The sequence below is a fragment of the Condylura cristata genome, unplaced genomic scaffold, assembly GCF_000260355.1.
Source record: "Condylura cristata isolate star-nosed mole 26May11 unplaced genomic scaffold, ConCri1.0 scaffold00004, whole genome shotgun sequence".
NCBI classification, from domain to species: domain Eukaryota; kingdom Metazoa; phylum Chordata; class Mammalia; order Eulipotyphla; family Talpidae; genus Condylura; species Condylura cristata.
Genome location: NW_004567105.1, coordinates 19,997,960 through 20,023,815, shown reverse-complemented (window position 1 = coordinate 20,023,815; position 25,856 = coordinate 19,997,960). Strand labels below are relative to the sequence as shown.

The following is a 25,856-nucleotide window of genomic DNA, read 5'->3' as shown; positions in this document are numbered from 1 at the left end:
GGGTGTGAAAGGTACAGAGGACGGCTACTATTTTTGTAATTTGCTGTTTTTTATTATTTCAAAATAAGTCAGTAAAAGAACTATTCAAGTCACTGCTAAATTTCTATGAAAGATACAGATTTTCCACAAAAGAGAACTCACAGAATGCCTTAGATAATGCCCTTAAAGTTATGGCAACAAATTTTCTAATTTAATTGCCTTTGCTATCATATATAGTTAAATTTTCAATATTTTCTTCATTAATATGTATTACATTCTCACCTTACTTCCTTTTCTAGGTAACAGGTGTTGTAGGAAGAGCAGAACTTTTGTCATCCATCTTTTTTCTGGCTGCTTTTTTGTCATATACCAAATCTAAAGGACCCAACAATTCTATAAGTAATTGTTTAATATTTGATATTTTTAATATTTTATTACTCTGTATTATAAATGAATTTATCTTTATATGATTTACTACTTAGCATGTATAGAAATAGGAAAGTATGCAATATTAATAATATTAATCTGTGTGTAGTTTATATTATCGTGACTAACAGATTTTATGCGATCTACCTTTTTAAAATTACTCTAGAAGATAGGGGTTTTAGAGTCATTTCCTTAGTTATTTTCTGTTGCCTGTAAATGCTACAAGTACCAGACTTATACTGTCTTTTTTTAACACTTTGTGGGCTGCAAATTGTATTGTTTAGGCAAAAGCAAGCATCTATTAAAGAATACTTTTTATAATACTATCCCCAACAGCTTCAGGGAATTTTGTTTTAATCTATGAAGTGTTTTAAAATTGAAAACAATTTCTGAAATTGTTAAGTTGCTATTTTAAGACCAATGATGAAAGAAATATATAGATTTATAAATTGTGTTTTTGTTTATACCTTTAACTTCATTTATTTGAGTTTTTGCTTTGATTAAAAGTTGTATCACCTATTCATACTGCCCTGTATTTTTCAAAGTGGGAAAGAATTGATGTCATATTTTCCAATAAGAAAACTGAAATTCAAATAAGTCACCCAAAGTCACACAACAAGTTAGCAGTAGATTCTGTGTTACTCACAATTCAATGTTTTTCATGACCAGGAGTTTTCAATTTCAAATTTTAACAATTACAAATAAAGTATAGAAGTATGTGATAATTTCAGATACTTTTGAGTTTATTTCAGATTGATAGTTCCTTCATTATGAATCTCAAAGCTGTTAAGTTTTTCTTTCACAAAGTGGACATCATACATTTATTTTAAAAGTCACTATTTGGTTTATTTTCATTACAGAAACTTTCTAATTCAAATAATATATCTTGAGTTTTACTTTTAAAACAAAAATTACAAATTTAAATACATTGTAAAATAGAAGATATATATAGGTCAAATAATATAGGAAAATAATATAAATCAATACAGAATCACTAGTAAATTTTTTAAGAAAATGCTAATATTGTCTAAGTTAAAATATCCTTTTATGATGTTATAAAATTGTTTTGTATAACTTCATTTTTTTTTGTTTTAAATTGCAGTGTGGACTCCAATTGCTTTGACAGTGATTTTAGTTGCTGTTGCAACACTGTGTAAAGAACAGGGAATCACAGTTGTAGGAATTTGCTGTGTGTATGAAGTATTTATTGCCCAAGGGGTAAGGATAAACAAATTTTCTTGTTGTCTTTATCATAGTTGAATCAGATTATTATCAATACTGGGTCATTGAAAAAGTCATCTCATATTTTTCCTGGTTTTCTTTGCAATAATGAGTCATGACTTTTTTGACAGTCCAAGATTTTCTAAACATACCATTATATAAGTTGATCTGTTTTTCAGTAATGCTACCAAAATGGCAAGAAATGAGTTTGTTTTTTCTATATCTACTGAAAATTTCTCACTTAACACTTTATCATATTTGTAATTTTTAAGGACTGGTTATTTATGCAAACAGAAGTGTGGGGTACAGACCAGAGATAGGGGTGCCATGAGAGGATTTGCCAGAGACAGAGTAGGGGAGCAGAAAGTACTGCACTTCAACAATCCATTGCACCACGAGAGAGAGCCCAGATGTATTGTTTTTAAAATGGACTCTTCGCAGTTTGCAGCATTACACAATAGTTATTGTATAGTGTAATTTATTATTGGATAAGATCGCTGGACTATCATATTATCAGTTCAACAGATTATTCTGTATTAGTTTTTTAGTTATATTCAGTTTGTAGTTGTGTTACTTAGAATGTACTGCTGCATTATTGAAAATGTAGTAGTATATTGTTGTTTTTAAAAATATTTTTTCTTTTTCAGTATACTTTACCATTATTATGTACTACTGCTGGACAGTTTCTCCGTGGAAAGGGTAGTATTCCATTTTCTATGCTACAAACACTAATGAAACTCATTGTTTTGATGTTCAGTACACTATTACTTGTTGTGATTAGAGTCCAGGTTATTCAGTCCCAACTTCCAGTATTTACCAGGTATGAAATTCTGGTTCTTTCTTACTTATCCATCCTATTTTTAAAGTTTTGGGTTTTAAGTGATTATAGATTTTCCAAAAAGTATTTGATTTAACATTGAGGTGTTTTTAACATTAAGGCATTATTAACATTTTAAAGAACGGTGTGTATTTAAATATAGAAATTAATGTTTTGGCTTGCTTGTTAAACTTAACGAAAGCACACTATCAAGATGATGATTCTCTCCAAATAGGCTTAGTGTTAAGTCTTCTGTGTCTTTAATGACTTTGTCTTCTTGTTGTGAGAAGGGTATTGAAATTTTTTACTATAATCATAGATTTATCTATTTTTCCTTCCAGTTCTGATGATTTTTTTCTTCATTTGTTTCAAAACATTATTATTGGGTCTGTAAACATTTAGAATTATAATGTCTTAATAAAATGATCCCTTTATCTTTTTTTTTTTTTTAAGATTTATTTATTTGTGCATACAGAACTGGGGTACAGGCCAGAGGCTCAGGGGCGGTGAGAGGCCTCACCAGAGACAGAGTGGGGGATAGAACAGGCAGAGAGACGAAGTACACTGCTGAGGGGAGCAGCGGGCGGGCCAGGAGAGGTCTGCCACGCCATGTGGTCACCTCCTGGGCAGGCGGCAATCGAACTCATGCGGAAGCGGCTTTAGATGCTCAGTGCTGTGCTTTAACCCGCTGCGCCACCAGGGAGGGCCCCCTTTATCATTTTTTTAAAGATTTATTTATTTATGCATGCAGAACTGTGGTACAGACCAAAGGGGCGGGAGTGGGGAGTTGAGAGGATTCACCAGAGACAGAGTGGGAAGTAGAACAGGCTGACTGACAAAGTACACTGCTGAGGGGAGCAGTGGCAGGCCAGGAGAAGTCTGCTGGGCCTTGTGATTACCTCCAGGGCTGGGCAGGATTGAACTCATGCTGAGATGGCTTTAGATTCTTAGTGCTATGCTTTAACCCCCTGTGCCACCAGGGAGGGCCCCCTTTCATCATTTTTAAGTGAAATTTTTTATCCCTTAGAAATTTACTTTGTCTAATAATAATATGGTCATTCACGTTGTCTTTGTTAGTGTTATGTGGCGTATCTGTTTTCCATCCTTTTACTTTATATCTTTGCTTTTTTTTTTTTTTTTAAGATTTATTTATTTGTGCATACAGAACTGGGGTACAGGCCAAAGGCTCAGGGGCGGTGAGAAGATTCACCAGAGACAGAGTGGTGAACAGAACAGGCAGATCAAAGTACACTGCTGAGGGGAGCAGCGGGCGGGCCAGGAGAGGTCTGCCACACCATGTGGTCACCTCCGGGGCAGGTGGGGATCGAACTCATGCTGAAGTGGCTTTAGATTCTCAGTGCTGTGCTTTAACCCACTGCGCCACCAGGGAGGGCCTATATCTTTGCATTTTAAGTGGATTTCTTGTAGGCTGCATACAGTTGAGTCTCCCTTGTTTAGTAAAATATTTGCCTTTATATGTGATGTTTCTGCTACTTGCACTTAATGTAACTAACTATTGATAAAGTTTGATGTAAATCTGCCATCTTGCTATTCCCATCTGTTCGCTGTTCTCTTTTTTTCTCTTCTGTCATCTGCTGTATTGAGTATTTTTTATTTTTACATTTTAGCTCCATGTTGACTTATTAGCTCTAAATCATTGCTGTTATCTTAGTGATTGCATTTAGATTTTTTATATGATTATAAAGTCACCCCTCTTTACTAGGCAGTTCATAAAGGTTAGACAATTTTAGTTAGCAATAGTCTGAGATATTCATAAAAATATTTTTTTTCTTAATAAGATTATGTATAAATGCTGCTTTTATTATTCATTATTATATATATATGTCAATTTTGTGTCTAAAAAATTGTATTTTTTTTTCTTTCTTTATATAGGTTTGATAATCCAGCTGCTGTAAGCCCAACTCCCACAAGGCAGCTAACTTTTAACTACCTCCTTCCTGTAAATGCTTGGCTTCTCTTAAATCCTTCAGAGCTCTGCTGTGATTGGACCATGGGAACAATACCTCTTATAGAATCTTTTCTGGATATTCGAAATCTTGCCACATTTATTTTCTTTTGCTTATTGGGAGCTTTGGGAATATTCAGTCTCAGATACCCTGGTAATTCCTCTAAGACAGTTTTAATGGTAAGAAATATTCTTTGTTGTACATGCTATTACATTTAATTGATCAAAAGACTGCCTCTAGTTCATCAAATGTGGGTTTTTTTTTTGAAGTAGAATTTTTGTTCAACATCAACCTAGTTTATGATCTCATTAAAGTTTCCTAAATTATATGTAAAGACTACGAATATGTAGGCATGATTTGTACATTCAGAACATAAAATAAAATTACTGATTTTCCTAATTTGGTAGGTACTCTGAAATCACTTATATATGCCAGGAAGTATTTGTAATAATTTGTAAATACACCATTTCTGGACATAGCCACTAAGGTATATAATAAAATAGTTGTATTTGAATGTCCATATATTTTTAGTTAATAAAAGTATCTTTTTCTTTTTGTAGGCACTTTGTTTAATGGCATTACCATTTATTCCTGCATCGAACCTATTTTTTCCAGTTGGATTTGTTGTTGCTGAGCGAGTATTGTATGTTCCTAGCATGGGGTTTTGTATTTTAGTAGCCCATGGATGGCAGAAAATATCAAACAGAAGGTAAATTAAAATGTTAGCTAATTTAATGTTTGCTAGCAACATCTAAGCTCTTAGTTCAGTCTTATAAGTCATACTTTTAAAGTACTTTATTTTTCATCTTGAGCACCTCCTTATATATCTATATTTCAAATTAGGAAAACTTTATAACACATCTCATCCTATGTTCTTTAGCATATTTATATGATTTTATTTTATAGTCTAAAATGCAGCAACTTTAAGTATTAAGACATTTTTAAATAAAACTTATAAGATTTAACCTTTCTAATTATCAATAATATTCAGGTTGTATGTAAAAAATCAGCTTTATAAGTTTTTATCATTAAATCTAAACAAGGCCTTTGAAATAATGACAAATATTAGAATACTTAATGTAATTGAAGACTGAAGTGGAAGTTAGTCCTCTATTTATAATATTTACTTATTTTGATTTTCATTCTGATAAATAGAATTATGAATTCATAAACATTTAGAAATAATTGACATTTGTTTCTCTAAAAGATAAAATACTTTCGGTTATGTGGACAGTGTTCTTTTATTTTCCATTTTTCTCTTAAACAGTATATTAAGAAAGTTATCCTGGGTTTTTCTCTCACTGGTGATATTCACTCATGCCTTAAAAACACTCCACAGAAATTGGGATTGGGAGTCTGAATACACATTGTTTATGTCAGCCTTGAAGGTAAAGTGTGTTAACTCAAAATGACATGAATGTTTTTATTAAATTTTGTTACTCCTTAACTCTCTTTAGCCCATTCAAAAATTGCAATTCATGAAGATTAGCTGTATTGTGTTTGTAACACAGCTAGGAGGTGACACTGTGAATTTAAATTTGTTTTGATTTATATCTAATAGCCATATGTTACCTATTTTAACATCACTTGACATTTAACTGTCACCACAGTTAAATTTCACCACAATATTTTTAAGACTGTTCTTTAATGTAATGTGCACTGCAATCAAATACTTCAAATAGTATTACAGCTTTTATAACTCCCTAAATGTTATATAGTCTTTAGAATCTCTAATGATAAAATATTTAAATAGGAATACTGTATTTCATTGGTACTTAAGGTGACATTTTTTATCTTTTAACATCTCTGAAAAACTATTAAAGCAAAAGGGATCTTGCAATTATTTAATATTTTTTTTCTTTCTTAATAGTACTTAAAATAATGGTGAGCCATAATTGATGGCATCTTAGAGTCAATGAAATAAAATATGTGCATGGACAAAAAAGGCACACTACTTTGGGGGAATACCCATTGATTACAAAACTATAAGAAAGACTGGAACTGCAGAAAAGAGTAATAGCATCTCTATAAAATAGTCTAAGTAGGAATAAGGTCTTTTTTTAAAAAAAAAATCACAAAAAATGTTTTCAAAAAGCTATTAAGATTTTTTTTTCCCCAGGCACTCTGTTGCCAGTGGCCCTCTTTGGAGCTATAAATTTTTAACTTCCTTTTCTCCTTCTAATTTTACATGTGACTTCTTGATTTACTGGTCTTCTTACAATCAGATGATTCTCTCCAGTCTCTCCCCCAAAAGTAAGATTGCATTACTGTTTTTATTAACCTACATTCCTATACCAGTGGAGCCTCATAATTTTCAGGAATTTGTTGGTCCAAATACATCCGCTCTTAAAAGCATGCAAAGAACAGTTATTTTTTAAAAGTGCCATCCTTTGATCAAATAGACATTTTAGTAAAATTCTAATTTATTATATAAATTAAATAAAATCAGACTGCTATGATTTTAGTATGTTGATATGGGAAAGAAGCAGAGAGTACATTTAATGAAGCATTATGTGGTTAGCTGCTTTCTTGTATCCATTTTTATCTCCCCGGGACACTCCATTGCTAATGGTATACCAAACAACATATGTATGCATAAGTATTCTGGTCTATGTATATAAACATTCTGATAGAGAATCTCCATGGTTTTGTGTTACTCCAGTTTTATTGAAATGTAACTGACATAAATTTATATTAGTTTAAGGTATGTAACATAAAGATTTGTTGTATGTATATATTATAAAATGCTATACTTACTATTTAACATGACCTTTATAGTCACAATTTTTTTTCTTGTGATAAGAACTTTTAAGGTCTATTCTGTCAGCAACTTTCAAATATATAACTCAGTATTGTTCACTACAGTGTCGTGGAGTTGTTATATTCTTACAACTTCACACTGGAAAGTTGTATCTTTTAACACTGTCATCCATTCATGGACATCTCCGTGGAGCATTCTTTTCCTAATAGGGTACTAAATGAATATCTGTGCTAGTTGGAGTAGTAATATTTTTAATTGTAACTAATTCTACCTGTCCTTGTATATTAAGGTAAATAAAAATAATGCCAAATTATGGAATAATGTGGGTCATGCTCTGGAAAATGAAAAGAATTTTGAGAGAGCTTTGAAATACTTCTTGCAGGCTACCCATGTTCAGCCAGGTAAGCATCATGAAATAATAGATCTATTTGAATATTTTGCTTTCTTTTCTTTTAAAAGATTTATTTATTTATGCATACAGAACTAGAGTACAGGCAAGTGGTATAGGGGATTCACCAGAGACAGAGTGGGGGCAGAACAGGCAGATCAACGAAGTACACTGCTGAGGGGAGCCGCAGGCAAGACAGGAGAGGTCTGCTGCGCCATGTGGGTCACCTCACATGGCCAGGTTCGAACTCATGCTGAAGTGACTGTAATAGCTTCATAGTGCTGCATTTTAACCCATTGTACAACCTGGGCAGGCCCATGAATACTTTACTTTGTTTTTTAAGATTTTGATTATATTTGGGTAAAATAAGATGGAATTTATTTTCAGGCTTTATTCTGAGTAATTGAATACTATAGTGTTTGATGCCTACTTATTTTGAATTGGATTTGATGTTGGAAGCACTTATATCAGATTTGAGAAATACTTTTTAATCTCTAGATAGCAGCATTCTAGGGTGGCTCTGATGATCAATTTTTGGTGGAATGATAGATGCGAAAGCCTGATAGGAATAAATTTTGGAAGTGGAGAAGAATAATTGGAGACAATTGGTATAAATACTGATGATTCTCATTATGGAATCAAGAGTAGAGGGGATAGGAGCAGACGGGGTTATTTGATTTAAGGTGGGACCTTGGCTGTACATCAAAATTGTCTTTGAAATGGAAACATTTTCAGATCCTATTGTTGAATATTCTGTTTTGATAGAGTTTGGGATATCTGAAAAGCTAAAACTCACATAGGTGTTCTTATTTGCCACCAGGATTGGGGATGACTACCCTAGCCTCAGTATTTATTGTTTTCAATTTTGTTTTGTTTTCCTTGTTTCCCCCTAGATACCCAATGAGATGCATGTATGTACACATTTAAAAACCAAAAAGAGCAGCCCATTTTCCCTTACTTTGCCCCTAATTCTTTAACTAAACTGTATCTGACAATTTTTGTGCCGTATACACAATTACTAGTCCAAACATAATGTAGCAGGATCTTAGGATTGTTACTCACCTCTGAGAGGGTGCCTAAGATAATTATGCTTGACTCATGTGTGCCCTGACACTTGCAAGTAGATAGCTGCTTCACATACTCTTTGTTAAAACATGTCATGACTTTTCTGACAACCCAATAATTTTAAACTACATTTCTTAGTACACATTTCAAAGATTTGGAATAAGATATAAAGATCTTAAAACAGTCAAACATAGTATGAGTGTCTCAACAGACATGACAGCCCAGCGATATACCGATATACCGTGAACCACATCTCCTCCTTACTTTGTATATTTTCTGTTCCTGAATAAAGTTACTAAGGACTGTTAGAGACAAAGTTTCTAATAATATGCTACTAACATAGCCTTTTAAAATATTATCAATAAGTAGGAATTTATGGTGTTTTAAAAGAGATAGGCTGTTATATCCTTGGTAGTATTATAGAATCCCAATATGCAAGTCCTCTCATTCCACACACATTCCAAAAATTTAAAAATATGATATCAAGGTTTTTCATAGTCTCTTTGCTATCATGAGTACATATTTGCTAGTGATAACACCTGAAAAATTCGAGGAATTATGATGATCCTTTTTACCAGTAGGTCATTGTCACTTGTAGAATTGAGCCATACTTTTTGAGTGAGTTCCAAAGCAATTTGACTAAGGATATGAAACATCTGTTAGTATACTATAGCAAAATATAGTGAAGAGAATAATATAAACTTCTTTGCCCCTGTTTTCTCTTACTGTTAATCCCTAAGGTTTGACTCATCCAGTATTTTGTGTCCATATATCTATTTTTTGTCCTTATAGTACTTTATTCAGTAATTGTCTAGTCTTTTAACATTTATAACAAATGTTGGAGAAAGTACCTGTTTTTGCATCTTTTACTTGTTTTATTGCTAAAAACATGTCTTAGTAATTTACATTAAGAACTATTTCATGTATTTGCAAATAAAAGATTGAGTTTTTTTTTTAAATTTTTAGATGATATTGGTGCCCATATGAATGTAGGAAGAACTTATAAAAATTTAAATAGAACCAAAGAAGCTGAAGAATCTTATATGATGGCAAAGTCACTGATGCCCCAGGTATCTACTAGATATTCATATTTAGTAAATCTATCAAAATGGAATCCTTTTCTTCAATCTGTTCATATAAAAATAAGTTGATATAAATGCTCAATGAACTTTCTGTTGGTCTGTTATATAAAATACTACATTTACTTGTCTAGTTCATTTAATTTGAAAAAATTATAGTCTATTTTATAGTTTAAATTCAGTTATGAATTTTAGATAGATAAGTATATTTAAGTGTAAAATATATAAAAATGGTATAAATTTTAAGTGAACTTTATTTTTGTACAGTAGCACTACTTCCAGTATTATTCCTATAAAAAAATAAATGAATTAGAACTAACTGATGAGTGAATGCATTTCTGTGCTATAATGACACAAATACAAGATTTAATGGGTATTGTAACACAACATCAAGTTTACAAAGTCTGATTTTGCTCATTACCAGCTTATGTGCCTTTGGAAAAGGCAGTTTACTATGGGCTGTTATTTTGTTAATGGTAATACATAGGAATGTTAAAATGACTGAATAGTTTCTAATAATTCTTAAAAATTTGGATCATAAGCTGTCTTAAGAATTAATTCACTTTCCATTGAGTTGCAGTTAATGTTATCCACTCACCTTATTTAGGATATCATCAATGAAAAATAATTTTTAAAGTCTGCCTCTAATATCAGATGAAGAAAAATAGTGAGAATATTTTTGAAGCCTGATACCAATGAACTGGTAAAGCAGTAAACCTATAGGTGGTGACTGAACTTGTGCAGATGATGGTGAGACAACTGAGGGACACAGACAAGTCAAAGGAGTTTGAAGGAGTCTTAGACTTTAGAGGTTTTGAGCTAAGTAAACATATAGCAATATTTGAATGAAAATGGCATGAACAGAGCATCAACTCCACCAAGGACAGATAGACATCAAGCAGAGTACAATGTGGATATATAGGAAGGAGGGGAATAAGAATGGAGGTTGGAGATAAAAGAAAAAAATCAAGAAAAGAGATTTTCATGTTTTGATGATCTTGTGTCCCCAAAAATGAAAATGATGAAGAGCTCAATTCTTTGCACCTGTGACTCAGAATACTACCACCAGTGGTTATGAAATGAGACTATGTATGAATATCAATTGTGTCAAGAACATTTATAGCTAAATTAAATGTCTATTAAAGGTTATTTAAAAAAAATTAGATGTTCAGTTGTAAAAATTGTGTTCAGTTGTAAATTTTTACCAGATATAATTTATATTCATTGAAAATTTGTGTCTATATATATTATATGTAATTACCTAAATAATTAGAGAATTTTATTTCCTAACTTCATCAAGTGAGGTTATAATTTAATTCTGAAATATAATTACGCTATTGCACAATTTGGAAACATTTTGCTGACAACATGAGCGTTAATATGATAACAGGTGAAGTACCCTGAAGGAGAGAAAACCCAAGTTCTGTTCCTTGTCTGATGCAAACATACTAAGAAATAAGAGACCCTACCCTCTAAAAGTTCTAATTTACATGACTTCATAAATGATATATAAATAAAAAGCTAAAAATAGTCTCTTGAGCTGGCATGAATGAAAAATATCAAAGTGTTTTTTTAATTTACATTTTGCGAATACTACAGATGCTTTACATTTTTATGGTTTATTTTTGTATAGCTGTAGAACTAGTGGCATAATCTTTGGTATGTTTTAGAGAAGCTGCTGGGATACTTGATTTTTTTATTTGTTACTAAAATAACAAATTATAAAACTACCTTTTCTTCTGAACAGATTATTCCTGGCAAAAAATATGCAGCCAGAATTGCCCCTAACCACCTAAATGTTTATATCAATCTGGCCAACCTTATCCGAACAAATGAATCTCGACTGGAAGAAGCAGATCAGCTCTACCGACAAGCAATAAGCATGAGGCCTGACTTTAAGCAGGCTTACATTAGCAGGTATTATAGTTCAGTTGAAGTTGTCATTATATAAGATTGAGACTGAAGCTGCCAGAACTTTTGCCTATTTTGACTAGTTAGGGAATTTTTTTCTTTTAGCAGTCTTGGTTCTCAAGAGTATCAAAAGGTGTGACCTATTTTAAACTAACAGTCAAGCTTAGTTGATTTGAAATAAATAATGACCTCTAGTAGCAAATTTGAATTTTACATTAAAGAAGACTTCTTAGTTTCATTTGCTTCTTATTTACCAAATTCATTTTAATTTAAAATATTTGAAACATACATTTTCTAATAATTGTAATAGCCAGCTCTGAAGAGGTTTCTTTTGTTTTTTAGTTTCCTTGAGAAATAGTACATATATATTACCATGTAAGTTTAAGGCATACAACATAATGGATTATGAATTTCCACACTTAAGTTAATATCCATTAATTCATAAAGATACATTAAAAAGAAAGAAAAGGAAAAAAATGTTTTGTGATGAAAACTCTTAGGTTTTATTATTGCCTTAACAACTTTCCTATGTATTGTTAATTGTCAACAATATGTATTATTAACATTACAATGTTAACTATAGTTATCCTGTACATTGTATCTTAAGTACCTATTCAATACCTTATAACTTGTAGTTTTTACCTTTTAACCACCTCTCTACATTCTCCTCTCATTTATAGTAACCACAAATCTGATTTCTTTTTCTAAGTTTAGTTGGTTGTTTTCAATTTTGTGTCTTAGATTCAATTTTTGTATCTTATAAGTGAAATCGTAACAGTATTTGACTTTCTCTGTCTGACTTATTTTACTTAGTGTGATGCTTTTAAGATCCATCCCTTGTTTTTGCAAATGGTAGACTTTCCTTGTTTTTCATTTTTATGACTGAATAATAATCCATTCAATCATTGATGTACTGATAGGTGGATTTCAGAATTCAGCTATTATAAATAATATGCATGAATATGAACGTGCAGGTATATCTGAGTTAATGTTTCATTTCTTTTGGCTATATTCTTAGAAGGAATTTCTAGATTATATGTTCTATGTTTACTTTTTTGAGGATTCTCCATTTTGTTTACCCTAGTGGCTGTACCAACTTTAATACCCCACCAATAATGCACCACACATGAAGCTTTTTGATAATGACCATTCTAACAGGTGTTAGGTGACATCTCATTGTTTCATTAGTATTTACCTAATGATTGGTGACATTGAGCATCTATTCATGTACTCATTGACCTTCCATGTATCTTTGGAAAATGTCCGTTCATGTGTTCTGTTTCTTAATTGGGTTAATTTGTTTTCCTTTTTACCACATCATCTGGATTCTTTATGTATTTTGGAAATTAACACATCAGAATGTGGTTTGCAAATATTTTTTTTCTCATTCTGTAGATAATCTTCATTTTATCGATGGTTTCTTTTGCTAGCCAGAGCTTTTAGATTAATGTAGACCCACTTGCTTATTTTTTATTTTTTTGTTATGTTTCAATTGCCACAGCCAATAAATTATTACCAAGCCTAATCCTATGTTTAACGAGCCTAATCCTATGTTTTCTTCTAGGAGTTTCAAAATTTCAGGTTTTACATTTTAGTCTTTAATCCATTCTTAGTTAATTTTTGTGAGTGGTAAAAGAACAGAGGTCTAGTTTCATTTATATGTAAATATCTTCTTATCCCAGTGCCATTTATTGAAAAGATTTTTTGATCATTTGAGTTTTTTTGGCTCCCTTGTCAAATATAAATTGATCAGATATGCTTGAATTTATTTCTTAGAGCTCAGTTCTGTTCCATTAACTTATTTGTCTGCTTTTAGGCCAGTATCATACTATTTTGATGACTATTACTTTATAGTATAACTTGAAGTCAGGAAGTTTAATACTGCCTATTTTGTTCTTTTTCAGAATTTCTTTTGAGGTTTCACATACATTTTAGGAATGTTTTTTCACTTACATATAGAAAATGCCATTGGAATCTTGATAGGAAATGCATTGATTTTATAGATAAAAATCAATTTTTTTGATAGTGTTCACATTTTTTTTTTAAGATTTATTTATTCATATAGAACTGGGGTACAGGCCAGAGATGGGGAGGGTGAGAGGATTCACCAGAGACAGTGGGGAGCAGAAAAGGCAGATCGACGAAGTACACTGCTGAGGGGAGCAGCGAGTGGGTCAGGAGAGGTCTCCTGCGCCTTGTGGATCACCTCCCGGCAGGCGGGGATCAAACTCATGTGGAAGTGGCTGAAGCTTCTTAGTGCTGTGCTTTAACCCACTGCACCAGGGAGGGCCCTAGTGTTCACATTTTAACAATAATAATTTTTCCACTCCATTAACATAAAATAGCGTTCCATTTATTTATGTCTTGTTTATTTCTTTCATCAGCGTCTTAGAGTTTTAAGTGTAGATAAATATCTCCTGCTTGGTTAAATTTATTCCGAAGTATTTTATTGTTTTAGATACTACTATAAATTGAACCATCTTCTATCTCAGAAATATTAGTGTTAATGTATAGAACTACTACTATTATTTGTATTGTAAATTTGTGTAGTGAAATTTCACTGAATTGATTAGATCTAACAGGCTTTTTTGTAATTTTTTATATATAAAAATAGTATTATTTACAAGTAGTGACAGTTTTACTCTCTTTCTGATTCTGATACCTCTGTTTCTTTCTCTTACCTTATTGCTTCAACTAAGACTTTCAATGCTGTTTTAAATAGGTATGATAAAGTGTACACCTTTGTCTTGTTACTAATCTTTGAAGGGAAGTTTTCAACTTCTCATCAATAAGTATAATATTAGCTGTGGACTTGTTATATATACTTTTTTTATGTTCCTTCTGCAGGTAATTTTAAAGAATTTTTACCATTAATGCATTTGAATTTTGTCATATATTTCATATGTCTATTGACATGGCCATATGATATTAATTTAATATCCTTCCTAGTAATTGTGGATTATACAGATTTTCTACTTTCTTGTATCCATTATGCAGATAATTTGTGCTTGGTTAGTATAGTTCTAAGGGTTTGTCAATTTTGTTTATCTTTTCAAAGAACCAACTTTTAGTTTGCTAGTTAGTACTTTTCTATTATTTTTCTTTTCCCTTTTTCATTAATTTCTGTTCTGATTTTCTTATTTCTACTTTTCTGCTAACTTCAGACTCAGTTTGTTCTTATTCTACCTCTTTACAGCTTAATGTAGAGCTGGTTTGTTAACTTAAAAACTTTCTTTTCTCTCTCTCTGTATATACACAAACACATATATGTAGAAAAGTATATATAAAAAGTTTCTTTTCCTTCTAGAAAGTTTTATATAGATACACACACACACACACACGTGCAGGTGCGCACGGACATATTCAGAAGTAACTAGTTATTGATGTGTTTACCACAAAGAAACTTTTTAGTTGTCAGTTAAAGATAGGTTTGTCATGACATGTTAGAAACTGACATGTTTTCCATTGCAAGAGCATTTGTCTTATATCTGAAGAAAACTATATATTAAATTTTGTTCTGCTACTTGGCCCAAAAAACTAATTTTAATTCACATTGTTTCTATGGAGGAAATGCAAAATTTAATTTCTTGAGGTAACATCTGATTAAAAGTTGGACAGCTGTATTCATCTTTATGCAGTGTTTATTGAAATCAGATTAGTGGGTTGTTTTATAATGAATTAGTAGCTTTTTTTCTTTAATGAGAATATCTGTAGTTCATTTGATTCCTATGTTGATATTTTAGACAACAATAGCATCACAATAAAAACAACTTTAACATAAATACTTAGGTTGCTTTTATATATGTTTTAGCAAAATGTTCTTGATTAAGTCTTTAACAGAATATAGAACCATATTAAAATTTTTCCAAAATGATTTTCAAACTGTGATCCTCAGTTCTAGTTGTAATCCCCTAAAGTATCTGCAGGTGGCAGTGGTACTCTCTCATGCTACATGAACAACTTTTTCTTTCATTTTTTTTTTTTAATGAATAAGCATTGTTATCAGAATACATTGGAGAAAACTAACTGTGAAATGGGCCAAAAATTTTTCATTTTCTCTGATTTTTGTATATTCATATTTGTAACATTTTGAATTGTGAAATTTCTCCATACCCTGTATTTCTTTCTTTATTCTTCCCTTCATATAAATGCTATTACTTTGTCTCTTCACAGTTTTTATCTTTCACACTGGTAGCTTCCATTTTCTGATGTAATGTAATCTAGCTTTATGTAAGATATTTTTAAGAATATATTTTGATTTTCTTCCTTTTTTGGATATCTCTCCACAGCTTAACCTTTTCAGGCTTGCTTGTTCATTCGTCAATAACATTTGATAGCATATCAAGCCAAATTGCTAAGTTAATAAGTTCAGTTTTTATGTTTCACAGTTATTTTTGAAGCAAAACTTTCAAGAATCTAAGAAAAAAGGGAAAAAGCTATAAATATGTGAAAATCTTAAAACTTGCAGGAACCTACAGGGTAATAATGTAAGTAAAGCTTGTGTTATTTTTCCACAGAGGAGAATTACTTTTAAAAATGAATAAACCTCTCAAAGCAAAAGAAGCATATCTTAAAGCACTTGAGCTGGACAGAAATAATGCAGATCTTTGGTACAACTTGGCAATTGTTCATATTGAACTTAAAGAACCAAATGAAGCCCTGAAAAATTTCAATCATGCTTTAGAACTAAATCCAAAGCATAAACTAGCATTATTCAATTCTGCTATATTAATGCAAGAATCAGGTATGTTTTCTCACAATCTCTCTGCACTTAAACACATTATAGGTTGAAATCTAATAAAACCTTAAATTATATTATCTGTAGCAAATATTTTATAAGTGGATCATTTATGTCAGGATGATTTATAACAGTATTTTAAATAATTGAAGCAAACTTTTCAAGTAATATGCAATAAGATTTCTGACAACACTAACTGTTCTTCTGGTATATGTTAATGCTGACTTCTCAGGCTGTCTTTCTACCAAGTGATGCTAATCTGTTTTGGGTTTTAGGCTTTGAAATATAATCACATATGTAAATATTATATTACCCAAGTTATCTGAACTTGCAAAATTTTTTGCATAATTGCTTTTGGTATCTTTTTATATCCAGTTTTACTGTTTTATGAGCTGTCATATTTCCCTACTTTTCTGTAATTTAGCAAAATTAAATTATTATATCAGGATCTGTATTACCTAGGAATTTAAATACCAATTAATATTGGCAATCTACATGGTGTATAATCTTCATTTTTATATTTGAAAATGTATTTACATGTTTTAGGTAACAGTTACTTGTTAAAAACTTTTTTCAAAAATGATAGAATTATAAAATCTTACTATTTTAGAATGAAAGAGGATCTTTGAGTTTACTATGTTAATTCTTTACTTAACAAGTTAGAGAGTAAGGACCAAGTTTAATATCTACCCTAACTTCATACGGCTAGGGTAAGATGAGATTTATTTTCCAATTTTTATTGCTCCCAGTTAGATTCTAAATTATAAGGAGATAATTATCTCCTTTTGGTTTTTGAGGCATTATCACTACTTAAAGGAAAGGAAACCAGTTTTCATTTCAATGCTTTTAACATTTTTAGAAGACTTAAGAGTTTTTTGATTCCTGCTTTTTGACTTGGGTAAACCAATTGCTTGTTTTGCTGTGTTCCTTTGTAATTTCACTAGATAAGTACTTGAAAGTTGCTTTTTTTCTTAGACTTAATTCGCTTGCTAACTGTAATTTTTTTTTCCAAAGGTGAGGTTAAACTTAGACCTGAAGCTAGAAGACGACTTCTAAGCTATATAAATGAAGAACCACAAGATGCAAATGGTTATTTTAATCTGGGGATGCTTGCCATGGATGACAGAAAGGATGCTGAAGCAGAGATGTGGATGAAGAAAGCCATAAAATTACAAGCTGATTTCAGAAGTGCTTTGTTTAACCTGGCTCTTCTGTATTCTCAAACTGCAAAGGAATTAATGGCATTGCCAATTTTGGAAGAATTACTCAGATATTATCCTGATCATATTAAGGGTCTCATATTAAAGGGAGACATTCTGATGAATCAAAAGAAGGATATACTTGGAGCAAAAAAGTGTTTTGAAAAAATTTTAGAGATGGATCCAAGTAATGTTCAAGGAAAACACAATCTTTGTGTTGTTTATTTTGAAGAAAAGGACTTACTAAAAGCTGAAAGATGCCTGGTTGAAACTTTGGCATTAGCACCACATGAAGAATATATTCAGCGTCATTTGAATATAGTCAGAGATAAAATTTCCTCATCTAGTTTTGTAGGACATCCAGTGTTCCCAGCTGCTAAGATTTCAGGTGTAGAAGAAGAAAAAATTCCAATTGAAAATGTAAAAGAAATCAGAAGTGAAGCCAAGCCCACACAGATAATAAAAACAAATGACAATAATAAAAGTCAGTCTAAATCCAAACAATTAGAAAAAAATACAGACAAAGAGACCCCCCACAAAACAACAAAAGAAATCAAAGAAATTGAGAAGAAAAGAGTTGCTGCTTTGAAAAGATTAGAAGAGATTGAACGTATTTTAAATGGTGAATAGCATTGCTCTTCATCATGTAACAGTGGTTTTCAAAGAACTTCGATCTATATCATGTGGTTGCTTGTAATGGAAGCTTTGAAAAATTGTAAGGATACACAACAGTCCATCATGAGCTACACTATACAGATTCAAAATAAGATTTTCATTGAAGACTTGTCTAGTCCCAGGATTTGTATTAAATTAAATATGGCAGTAATTTTCTGAGTTTTGGTGAATTTAGCAAAACTTTTGCGTTGTAGGTGGCAAATTTTTATCTTTTATTATAGAAGAATGTTTTTCCAGCAAAATAATCTTTACTGCTCAATTAAAAATAAACTGAGGCCTGAATGACAATTTCTTGGGGGGCAGAACAAACATGTATTAGTTTTATCTTATGAATTATCAGCTGTTTATTAGCTGATTTCATTTTTCCTTACCTATTAGAATCAGGATGTAGATTGAAAAATCCTAAGTGAGCACATTCATTTTTCTTCAGTAACCTGTTTTAACCACGGGACTGTGTACTACAAAAGAATACTGGCTTCCTTTGTGTTGTATTCTTCTGTTGATTCTTGGGATTTAGAAGAAACATTTTAAAAATAGGTCATGACATTTTAGCTTAAGAATGTATTTTCATGATTGTGTTTTGTCCTTAAATCTCTAAAATGCAGTTTTTTAATCAGGTACATGTTTAAATTTGGAAATGTGCATACACAGACATTTCTAATGGTGCTCATGTAACTGTATTTTCATTTTTTTACATTAATTTCACAACATGAATTGCACAATCATGGCTATCTGACTTTTATTCATGTTTCTTAGGATCATCATATTGAGAAGTCCCATTAGCGATAACTGCATTAAAACTTTTAAGTTTTTCATCCTAGTGTTACCTTTTTAGTGTTATTTGAACTTTACTTATATCTTCCAACATCATATCTTGTTCTTTGTGTACCTTGTATGACTAAATTAAGCTCTGGTTAACTAAAGGTGAAACATGTAACAAAGTTTATTTTTAAACACTAAGTTCTTGATATTTTATTGTGTATGTTTTTATTAAATATTTATTTTGACTACTGAGGTTCCATAAAATTATAAAGCTGTTTGAAGTCTTATCAAATATGAAAATAAATTGCTGTTGCATTTTCCTAAATGTACACACATTATGGTTAAAACAAAATTTCATCATTTTTTGGCCTGCTGTCCACCTATGAGATATACCAGATAGTTGATATAACAGGTTTAAAAAACTGATCAGTTGACTTTTGCTGATTTAAATCTGAAAACTGGTTGGAAACTAGATATAAATCAGATTTATTCATTCAAATCTGTTTTTTTTTTTGATTGAAATATGTTTCAAAGCAATTTTTTGTACATCAAAAAGTTGGTTGTAATTTAAAATGTTAAAGCTCAAGTTATCCTGGGGTAGTAACTGATTTCTAATGATGTAGCAAAACTGTATTACTATCCCTTTGAGATAACTAATTTCTAATTATGTGTGTTTCAAAAACCATTTTCCTGAAAGAAAGTTTTAAAAAATGTTTTATAAATAGGTCACAAGAAACAATATCTGCATTAAAGACCCACTCTCACTTGTTTCCTTGAGGACCTGTCATAGATTACTTTTTAGGCAATTTAATGCATGCACTGATACCAATGAGAGTTCATTTTTGATCTAGGAGTCTTGTCATTCTGTTAAATGTTAAAGCAATACTTAATTTTAATCAAATTATGATTTCTTAGCTCCCGATAAAAAGTGGAGAATACCTCAAATACTCTGACTTGAAAAATGAAATCTATGTTATTTTTATTTTTCTCTCCACATCTTGAATAAATGTACCTGAGTGATTTCTATTATAGATCAAGTAAAAAGGCTAGTTCATAAAAGAATGGAAATCTTTCACAGTAGCACACCATTTTATTATTACTAATAAAAAATCTTAGTAATGTTTTAGTAAAGTTATATATAACTGTTCAAGGCTTAAAAGATATATTAATGTTATCCTATGATTTTTGCAGAAAAAATTCCTTCTATGCACTTAGAATTTAGTGCTCATATATTTGAATTTTAAATAATTAATTTAAATTAAAGGCACCATAACTAATTTTTTCAAATCAGTGTTTCCCAAGCCTTACATCATTATGGAATCATTGGATGACCCATAATAATAGACTCTATCCTACAATTTGTCCATGCCTAAGTTTTCCCAAAAGCTCTTGAAGTGTTTCTAAATTGTAGACTGGATGAAGCCCCATTACTCTAAATTAGTTTAAGAAAATATTATCTCTCAAATATTAACTTTTAAAATTAGTAACAGAGCCAATTAAGTTTTGATATTGTGAGTTCTTTGAACAACTATTATTTATCCCATCAAAGCTTGCTTGTATTATGGCTAATTATTTCGTCTTAAAACTGGTCAAGCTGATAGGATGAGAATGGATAATGGTTTCTTTTTTTTTTTTTCCTTTAGAACTGCCTTTTTGGGGGAAATGGAGGATGGGGACATTTAAGCACTATTCACTAACCTACAGGTCAGAGTTGTCAGCATCTATCTGTAAGTTTGGAAGAGGAAGCTGATCTTAGTTTGTGTGTTGGTAAAGGGGTGTAGTTTTAGTTCTCTTAAGAAAAGAATTACTAACCTAGAGTTCTAAAAAAGCTTTGACAATCCCCAAGGGGCAATTACATGCTCCTCTACTTCTCAGTATGAAGAATTTTTTTTCTCATTGCTCCTATATATATTTTCTTATTAGCATTCAGAATTGCAAATTTTATAATTATTCCAGTAAGTAATTTTCTGAAGTTCAGATGACTTGGAAGATAAAACAAATATGTCTGCAATTTTGACCTGCAATTTTTGTTTACTTTTATGTAAATATTTAGTATGAGAGCTAAATAATTCTAATAAACTTCTTAATCTTTTCATTACATATAATTTGACCCATGAATTTCATGTTATAAAATGTCTCTTTAAGATGCTTAAATGGAAAATATGAAAATATATAGATTTGTATGTCAATTTGTACTTCAGAAATCCATATATTTGTCATTTATTTTTTTAAGAACTTCCTAATTAACAGCATGACTAAATTGTATTGAAATGAACCCCCCCCAATCTTTGTCCAAAATTTTATCTGTTTCAAATTGTCAGCCATCCATTTTGAGGGTTCATTAAAAAATAGTTATAAAATGTATGCATTTTATATTTCTATGGTGTGTGTAGCATATTTCTAAATATTCAACATTAAATTGATACTTTTTAAAACCTTAACTTGAATTGCCTTTTACTGTTTAAAATGAAAAATACAAAATGTATAAAGATATTTGCCACACAGAGAAAGAACTGATAGTTTTGTTAGCAGTGATCTGAGAAAGATGTCAGTGATTTTTTTTTATCCTGAATGACAAGCTAACTTACAAAAATGAGACAGTTAAATTCAGATGTGGAATTCTATACATATACACTATTGGAAGTCTATATAATAGAATATTTGGTTGTTTGAAAAGTCATGATGTATTTTTTCTATGTTTTATATGCAAAATGTTCCTGACTTTTATGGAAACATTATGAGTGATGTATGTCTGGGTTCAAATTCTGGTACCACCTTTACTATTGTAATATAGAAATTATTCAACCTCCAAGTCCCATTTCTACACTAATGTTGAAAATAATTTCCTCACAAAGTTATGAAGAGATTTTCTATATTATATAATTTACTAAAATATGTAATATTTTAAATTGCCTAGGACCATTCTTGAAATATAGTAATAAATGTTAGTTAATGTAATTGTAAGGCTTAGGTTTCCATTTGATGCATATGATTTTGTGGTGTTATGTATTAGATAGTGATGGTAATGACAACAAGTTATTAGCAATCTAATGATGTTTGGTTCTAAGTCAACTAGTGCATAGATAGCCTAAAATATTAAGTATTTTACATTTACATGTATTTTAAAAGTTAAATTATTAAATTGCACAAATGAAAACTCAAATGTCATAATCTATCTGTAACTCAAACTAAGACACCTTAAGATTGTACAGCCTTGCTCTTTTGCTATTCACTACCATTAGGGAGGCAGCAAAAGATAGTATCAGTGATTAAATGTCAGAACATTTTATCTCAGGCAAATTAATGTTTTTTCACACCCATTTCCTTTAACAATAACACTGCATACCAATGGATGGCACATTTCGCATCCATTAGCATTCATAATCTATAAGAATCGGTATGTTTATGTTTTGTGTAAAATACCCCTCAATAAACCATTCTAGTTTACTTTTTTCTTAAAAGACTTTCACAGTAGTCTTTACTGCCTCCTCCCCCCATGCCTTTCGTTTCTTGTATTAGGAAAGTAGTCAGATTAAATCAATTCATGCCAAAGTATGGGTAATAGGTGGATCTTGTCAGCCCACTCAATAGCTGTTCAAATGAGCCTCTGGCTTTGTAAAATTGCAGTCTGTGTAGAGGGACCAGTTTATGTAGACTGCCTATCTTAGCAAAGAATGAGTGGCCACAAAAAGTCTTTGTAACTGCTGCTAAAGTCCTCATCAGACCAGTATTTATGTCTGTGTTATTTTGTTGTACATTTTTATTAGGAAAAAGAATAAGTAAAAGAGGCCCCTTCATAGTCATCGGTGGGCAGGAGAGCTACCCAGAGTCCTGTTTTGATGAACTCTGGAAGGCCAGAGTTTCCTCTCCCTTTGGAAGAGGAATCAGAATCAGTGTGACTGGACTGTTAGCATCAATCCACCCAATCCAATAATGATAATTATAAAGATTAATTTCTGGATTGTCAATGAATTTTTTAAATACCCAGTCACTGTATTACACTATTTCCTTCAGTGAGCCTACAATGTGATTTTTAGACTTCCTTTACTCTGCCTACTTCTTAACTACAATTTCATATTTTTATATGCTTCCAAAATGCAGCCCCACATTTTCTCTGTGTTCAGAACTATGAACCCAGTAGTCTACTGAGGGAAGAGTCCTTGCTGGAAGATCTTAACTACTTCTAAGCAATATCTTCCCTAGGGGTATATTTCCGTTGTGGGGATGTAAAGTGAAAATTTAACTTTGCAGAACAGAGAGCACCTACTGGGAGAAAGATAAACCTGTAGTTTTATGTAATTACTTAAGAATGATGTAATGTATTGAAACTTACAAGAGAACAAATCCAAGGCTGGGTCTTCAGGTTCTGAATTCTGCATTGATATAGAATTGTTGGATGTTGTTGGGAAGAAAAAGTAAACTCTGACGATTTGACCTTGCTTTTTTGATGAGTTAGATGCTTTGAGAGATGAGGCCTACAACAAATCTAATCTATTTCTCATCCTCCAAAGACCAGATTTGCTTAATTTTGAACTGGATATTCAAAGATACAGAAAACTAACTAATTAGCAAAAGAATAAAAGTAAAAGTGAAATACAGATTATCCAAATACTGGAGTTAGCAGACAAGGACCTGAGTTAGCTATATTACCATTAAATATAAAAAGAAAAAATAAAACATGAGAGAATACACAAAACTTCAACAGAAATTTGAAGTCTAAAAAATTAAAATTCTAAAACTAAAAAATTTACTAGAACTAGGAACATAGATATGATAAGGCTTAACATATCAGCTAAAGTATGGAGACTAATATTGGAAAGAGGAGAAATATGTAAAAGATACAAAAGACATAATCAAATGACGTGGCATGCATTTTACTGTGTTTCAAAAGAAGAGAGAATAGGCCAAAAAAAAGGGTTAATAGCCAAGAATTTTCCAAAATAGAAAGACCATTCTACTGATGGATATATTCCAATAGGGTGAATGCAAAAATATAAGTATCTCATTGTTAAATCCAATTTAAGGTCTCCCTGATCACCTAGGGGTTAAGTCTCAGCATGATCACTGCTACAGCCTGAGTTTGATCCCCAGCAAAGGAGCTGACTCACTTGGGTAAAACAGACCTCTCCTATCACACCCACTGCTCTCCTCAGCAGTGTATTTTAGTAGATCCTCCTGTCCCCATTGTCTCTGGTGTATCCTCTCACTGCCCCCCCTCCACATACCTCCTGGCTACACTCTATTTCTACACAAAAATTAATAAATATTTAAGAAACACAAATTTAATGCAAATTCTTAAAAATACCCAAAGAAATAAGACCCATTTTCTTGTTTTTATTGAGGAAACATTAGTTTATAACCCCATATAAAGTATGTAGTTTCTCTCCCCACTTCTTCCCCTCTGCTAACCACCATTTTGTTGTCAGAGGTAAGCCCCCTTTTCTTTGAATATATAAAAACTGTTGAAATTTCAACAAAAACCATGAGTGAGAAATGAATTGCATGACACCTTTAAAGAAAAAATGGAGTCAGGACAGAGTAAACAGATTAATTGAAATAGTAAATTGGATCACAGTGATTGTAAAAAACCATCAAACTTCACTGGTAAACAAAGTAAACCATTCTCAGAGGTAGTACCTTGAGACATATCTATTGGCTGACTTTTGTATAGGGACTTTGTATGTAGTCTGGCCAAATTCCTGAGGTCACTCCATGAGAAGCATTGTGGACCATGCATTCACAGTCTTGGAAATTAAAATTTTGTTTAATCAAAATCACCACACTACTGTATCTTGTGCTGAGCAAGGCAACAGGATAAGAGAAATTGTTTTTAAAAATAACCAGCATGGGCCCTTCCTGGTGGCGCAGTGGGTTAAAGCACAGCACTAAGAAGCTTAAGCCACTTCCGCATGAGTTCTATCCCTGCCTGCCCCGGAGGTGACCACATGGCGTGGCAGACCTCTCCTGACCCGCCCGCTGCTCCCCTTAGCAGTGGACTTTGTCAATCTGCCTGTTCTGCTCCCCACTCTGTCTCTGGTGAAGCCTCTCACCCTCCACATCTCTGGCCTCTCTGGCCTGTACGCCAGTTCTGTACAGATAAATAAATCTTTAAAAAAAATAAATAACCAGCATGTTACAGCCTTCAGTAAGGTAGCCTAAAAATGAGAAAATTTTAAGCTGGATCTTTTCCATCTGAGAACAGATTTCAGAAAAATTTCGTGTAGTTTAAGTGTCCTTTCTGCCTGCATTCTATCATCTAATTTAGTTGCAACTACAATAGCATGGCTGGAAAAGCCAAATTTTCTGCCCCAAGCTAACCTTAGATCATGCAAAATCAGAGGTGGTAGACTTAACATATTGGTGGTTGAGAACAATACATTTCAGTATTTCAGGCTCCTTGTATATTCTTCCATTTAAGCTGTTGTTGCCTGTCGATGGGATGAATTACTTCCACTAAGAAGAGGCAGTTCTGAGACACAGATACCAAGAAAAGGACATTCAGTTCAGAACCAAAGAGATTGGCAGTGTATTGTGGCTGTGTTCCTTTACTAGGGTTGCTGTGACACAATAACTAAAATGACTTAAAGCAGTCACAGTGTACTGCTTTATAGCTCTGAGATCCAGAATTTCTAAATCAAGGTGCTGGCAGGAATGGTTTTTGTAGAGGTTCTAAAGGAAAGTCTACTCCACAATTTCCTCTTAGCTTCTGGAAGCTGTCAGCTAGCCTATGTTCTTTGACCTTCAGATGAAACACTTTATCCCCCTGTCTCCATTCACATGGCCTGTCTCGAGAGAGAGATTCTCTTTCTGTTTGTTTCCCCTCCTTTTACAAGGAAAGAATAATAGATTAAGGCTCATCTACTATGGC

The 25,856-nt window shown here is 31.9% G+C and overlaps 1 protein-coding gene across 2 annotated transcripts in view; it reads left to right on the top strand.

Moving 5' to 3' along the window:
- The window catches only part of TMTC3 (transmembrane and tetratricopeptide repeat containing 3), a 29,137-nt gene extending 7,760 nt beyond the window's left edge, over positions 1 to 21,377 (top strand). The window contains exons 4-15 of one of the 2 annotated variants that reach the window (XM_004675835.2): positions 279 to 378; positions 1,508 to 1,623; positions 2,274 to 2,446; positions 4,337 to 4,589; positions 4,971 to 5,119; positions 5,678 to 5,798; positions 7,461 to 7,572; positions 9,591 to 9,694; positions 11,451 to 11,620; positions 16,132 to 16,358; positions 17,367 to 18,173; positions 20,632 to 21,377. In XM_004675835.2, coding sequence (XP_004675892.2) covers positions 279 to 378; positions 1,508 to 1,623; positions 2,274 to 2,446; positions 4,337 to 4,589; positions 4,971 to 5,119; positions 5,678 to 5,798; positions 7,461 to 7,572; positions 9,591 to 9,694; positions 11,451 to 11,620; positions 16,132 to 16,358; positions 17,367 to 18,173; positions 20,632 to 20,738 — 2,439 coding nt within the window. In that variant the 3' untranslated portion in view covers positions 20,739 to 21,377. Of the gene's footprint in view, positions 1 to 278; positions 379 to 1,507; positions 1,624 to 2,273; positions 2,447 to 4,336; positions 4,590 to 4,970; positions 5,120 to 5,677; positions 5,799 to 7,460; positions 7,573 to 9,590; positions 9,695 to 11,450; positions 11,621 to 16,131; positions 16,359 to 17,366; positions 19,236 to 20,631 lie in introns of those variants that run through there. The other variant, XM_012720686.1, reaches the window with a different exon arrangement.
- The last annotated feature ends 4,479 nt before the right edge of the window (positions 21,378 to 25,856 follow it).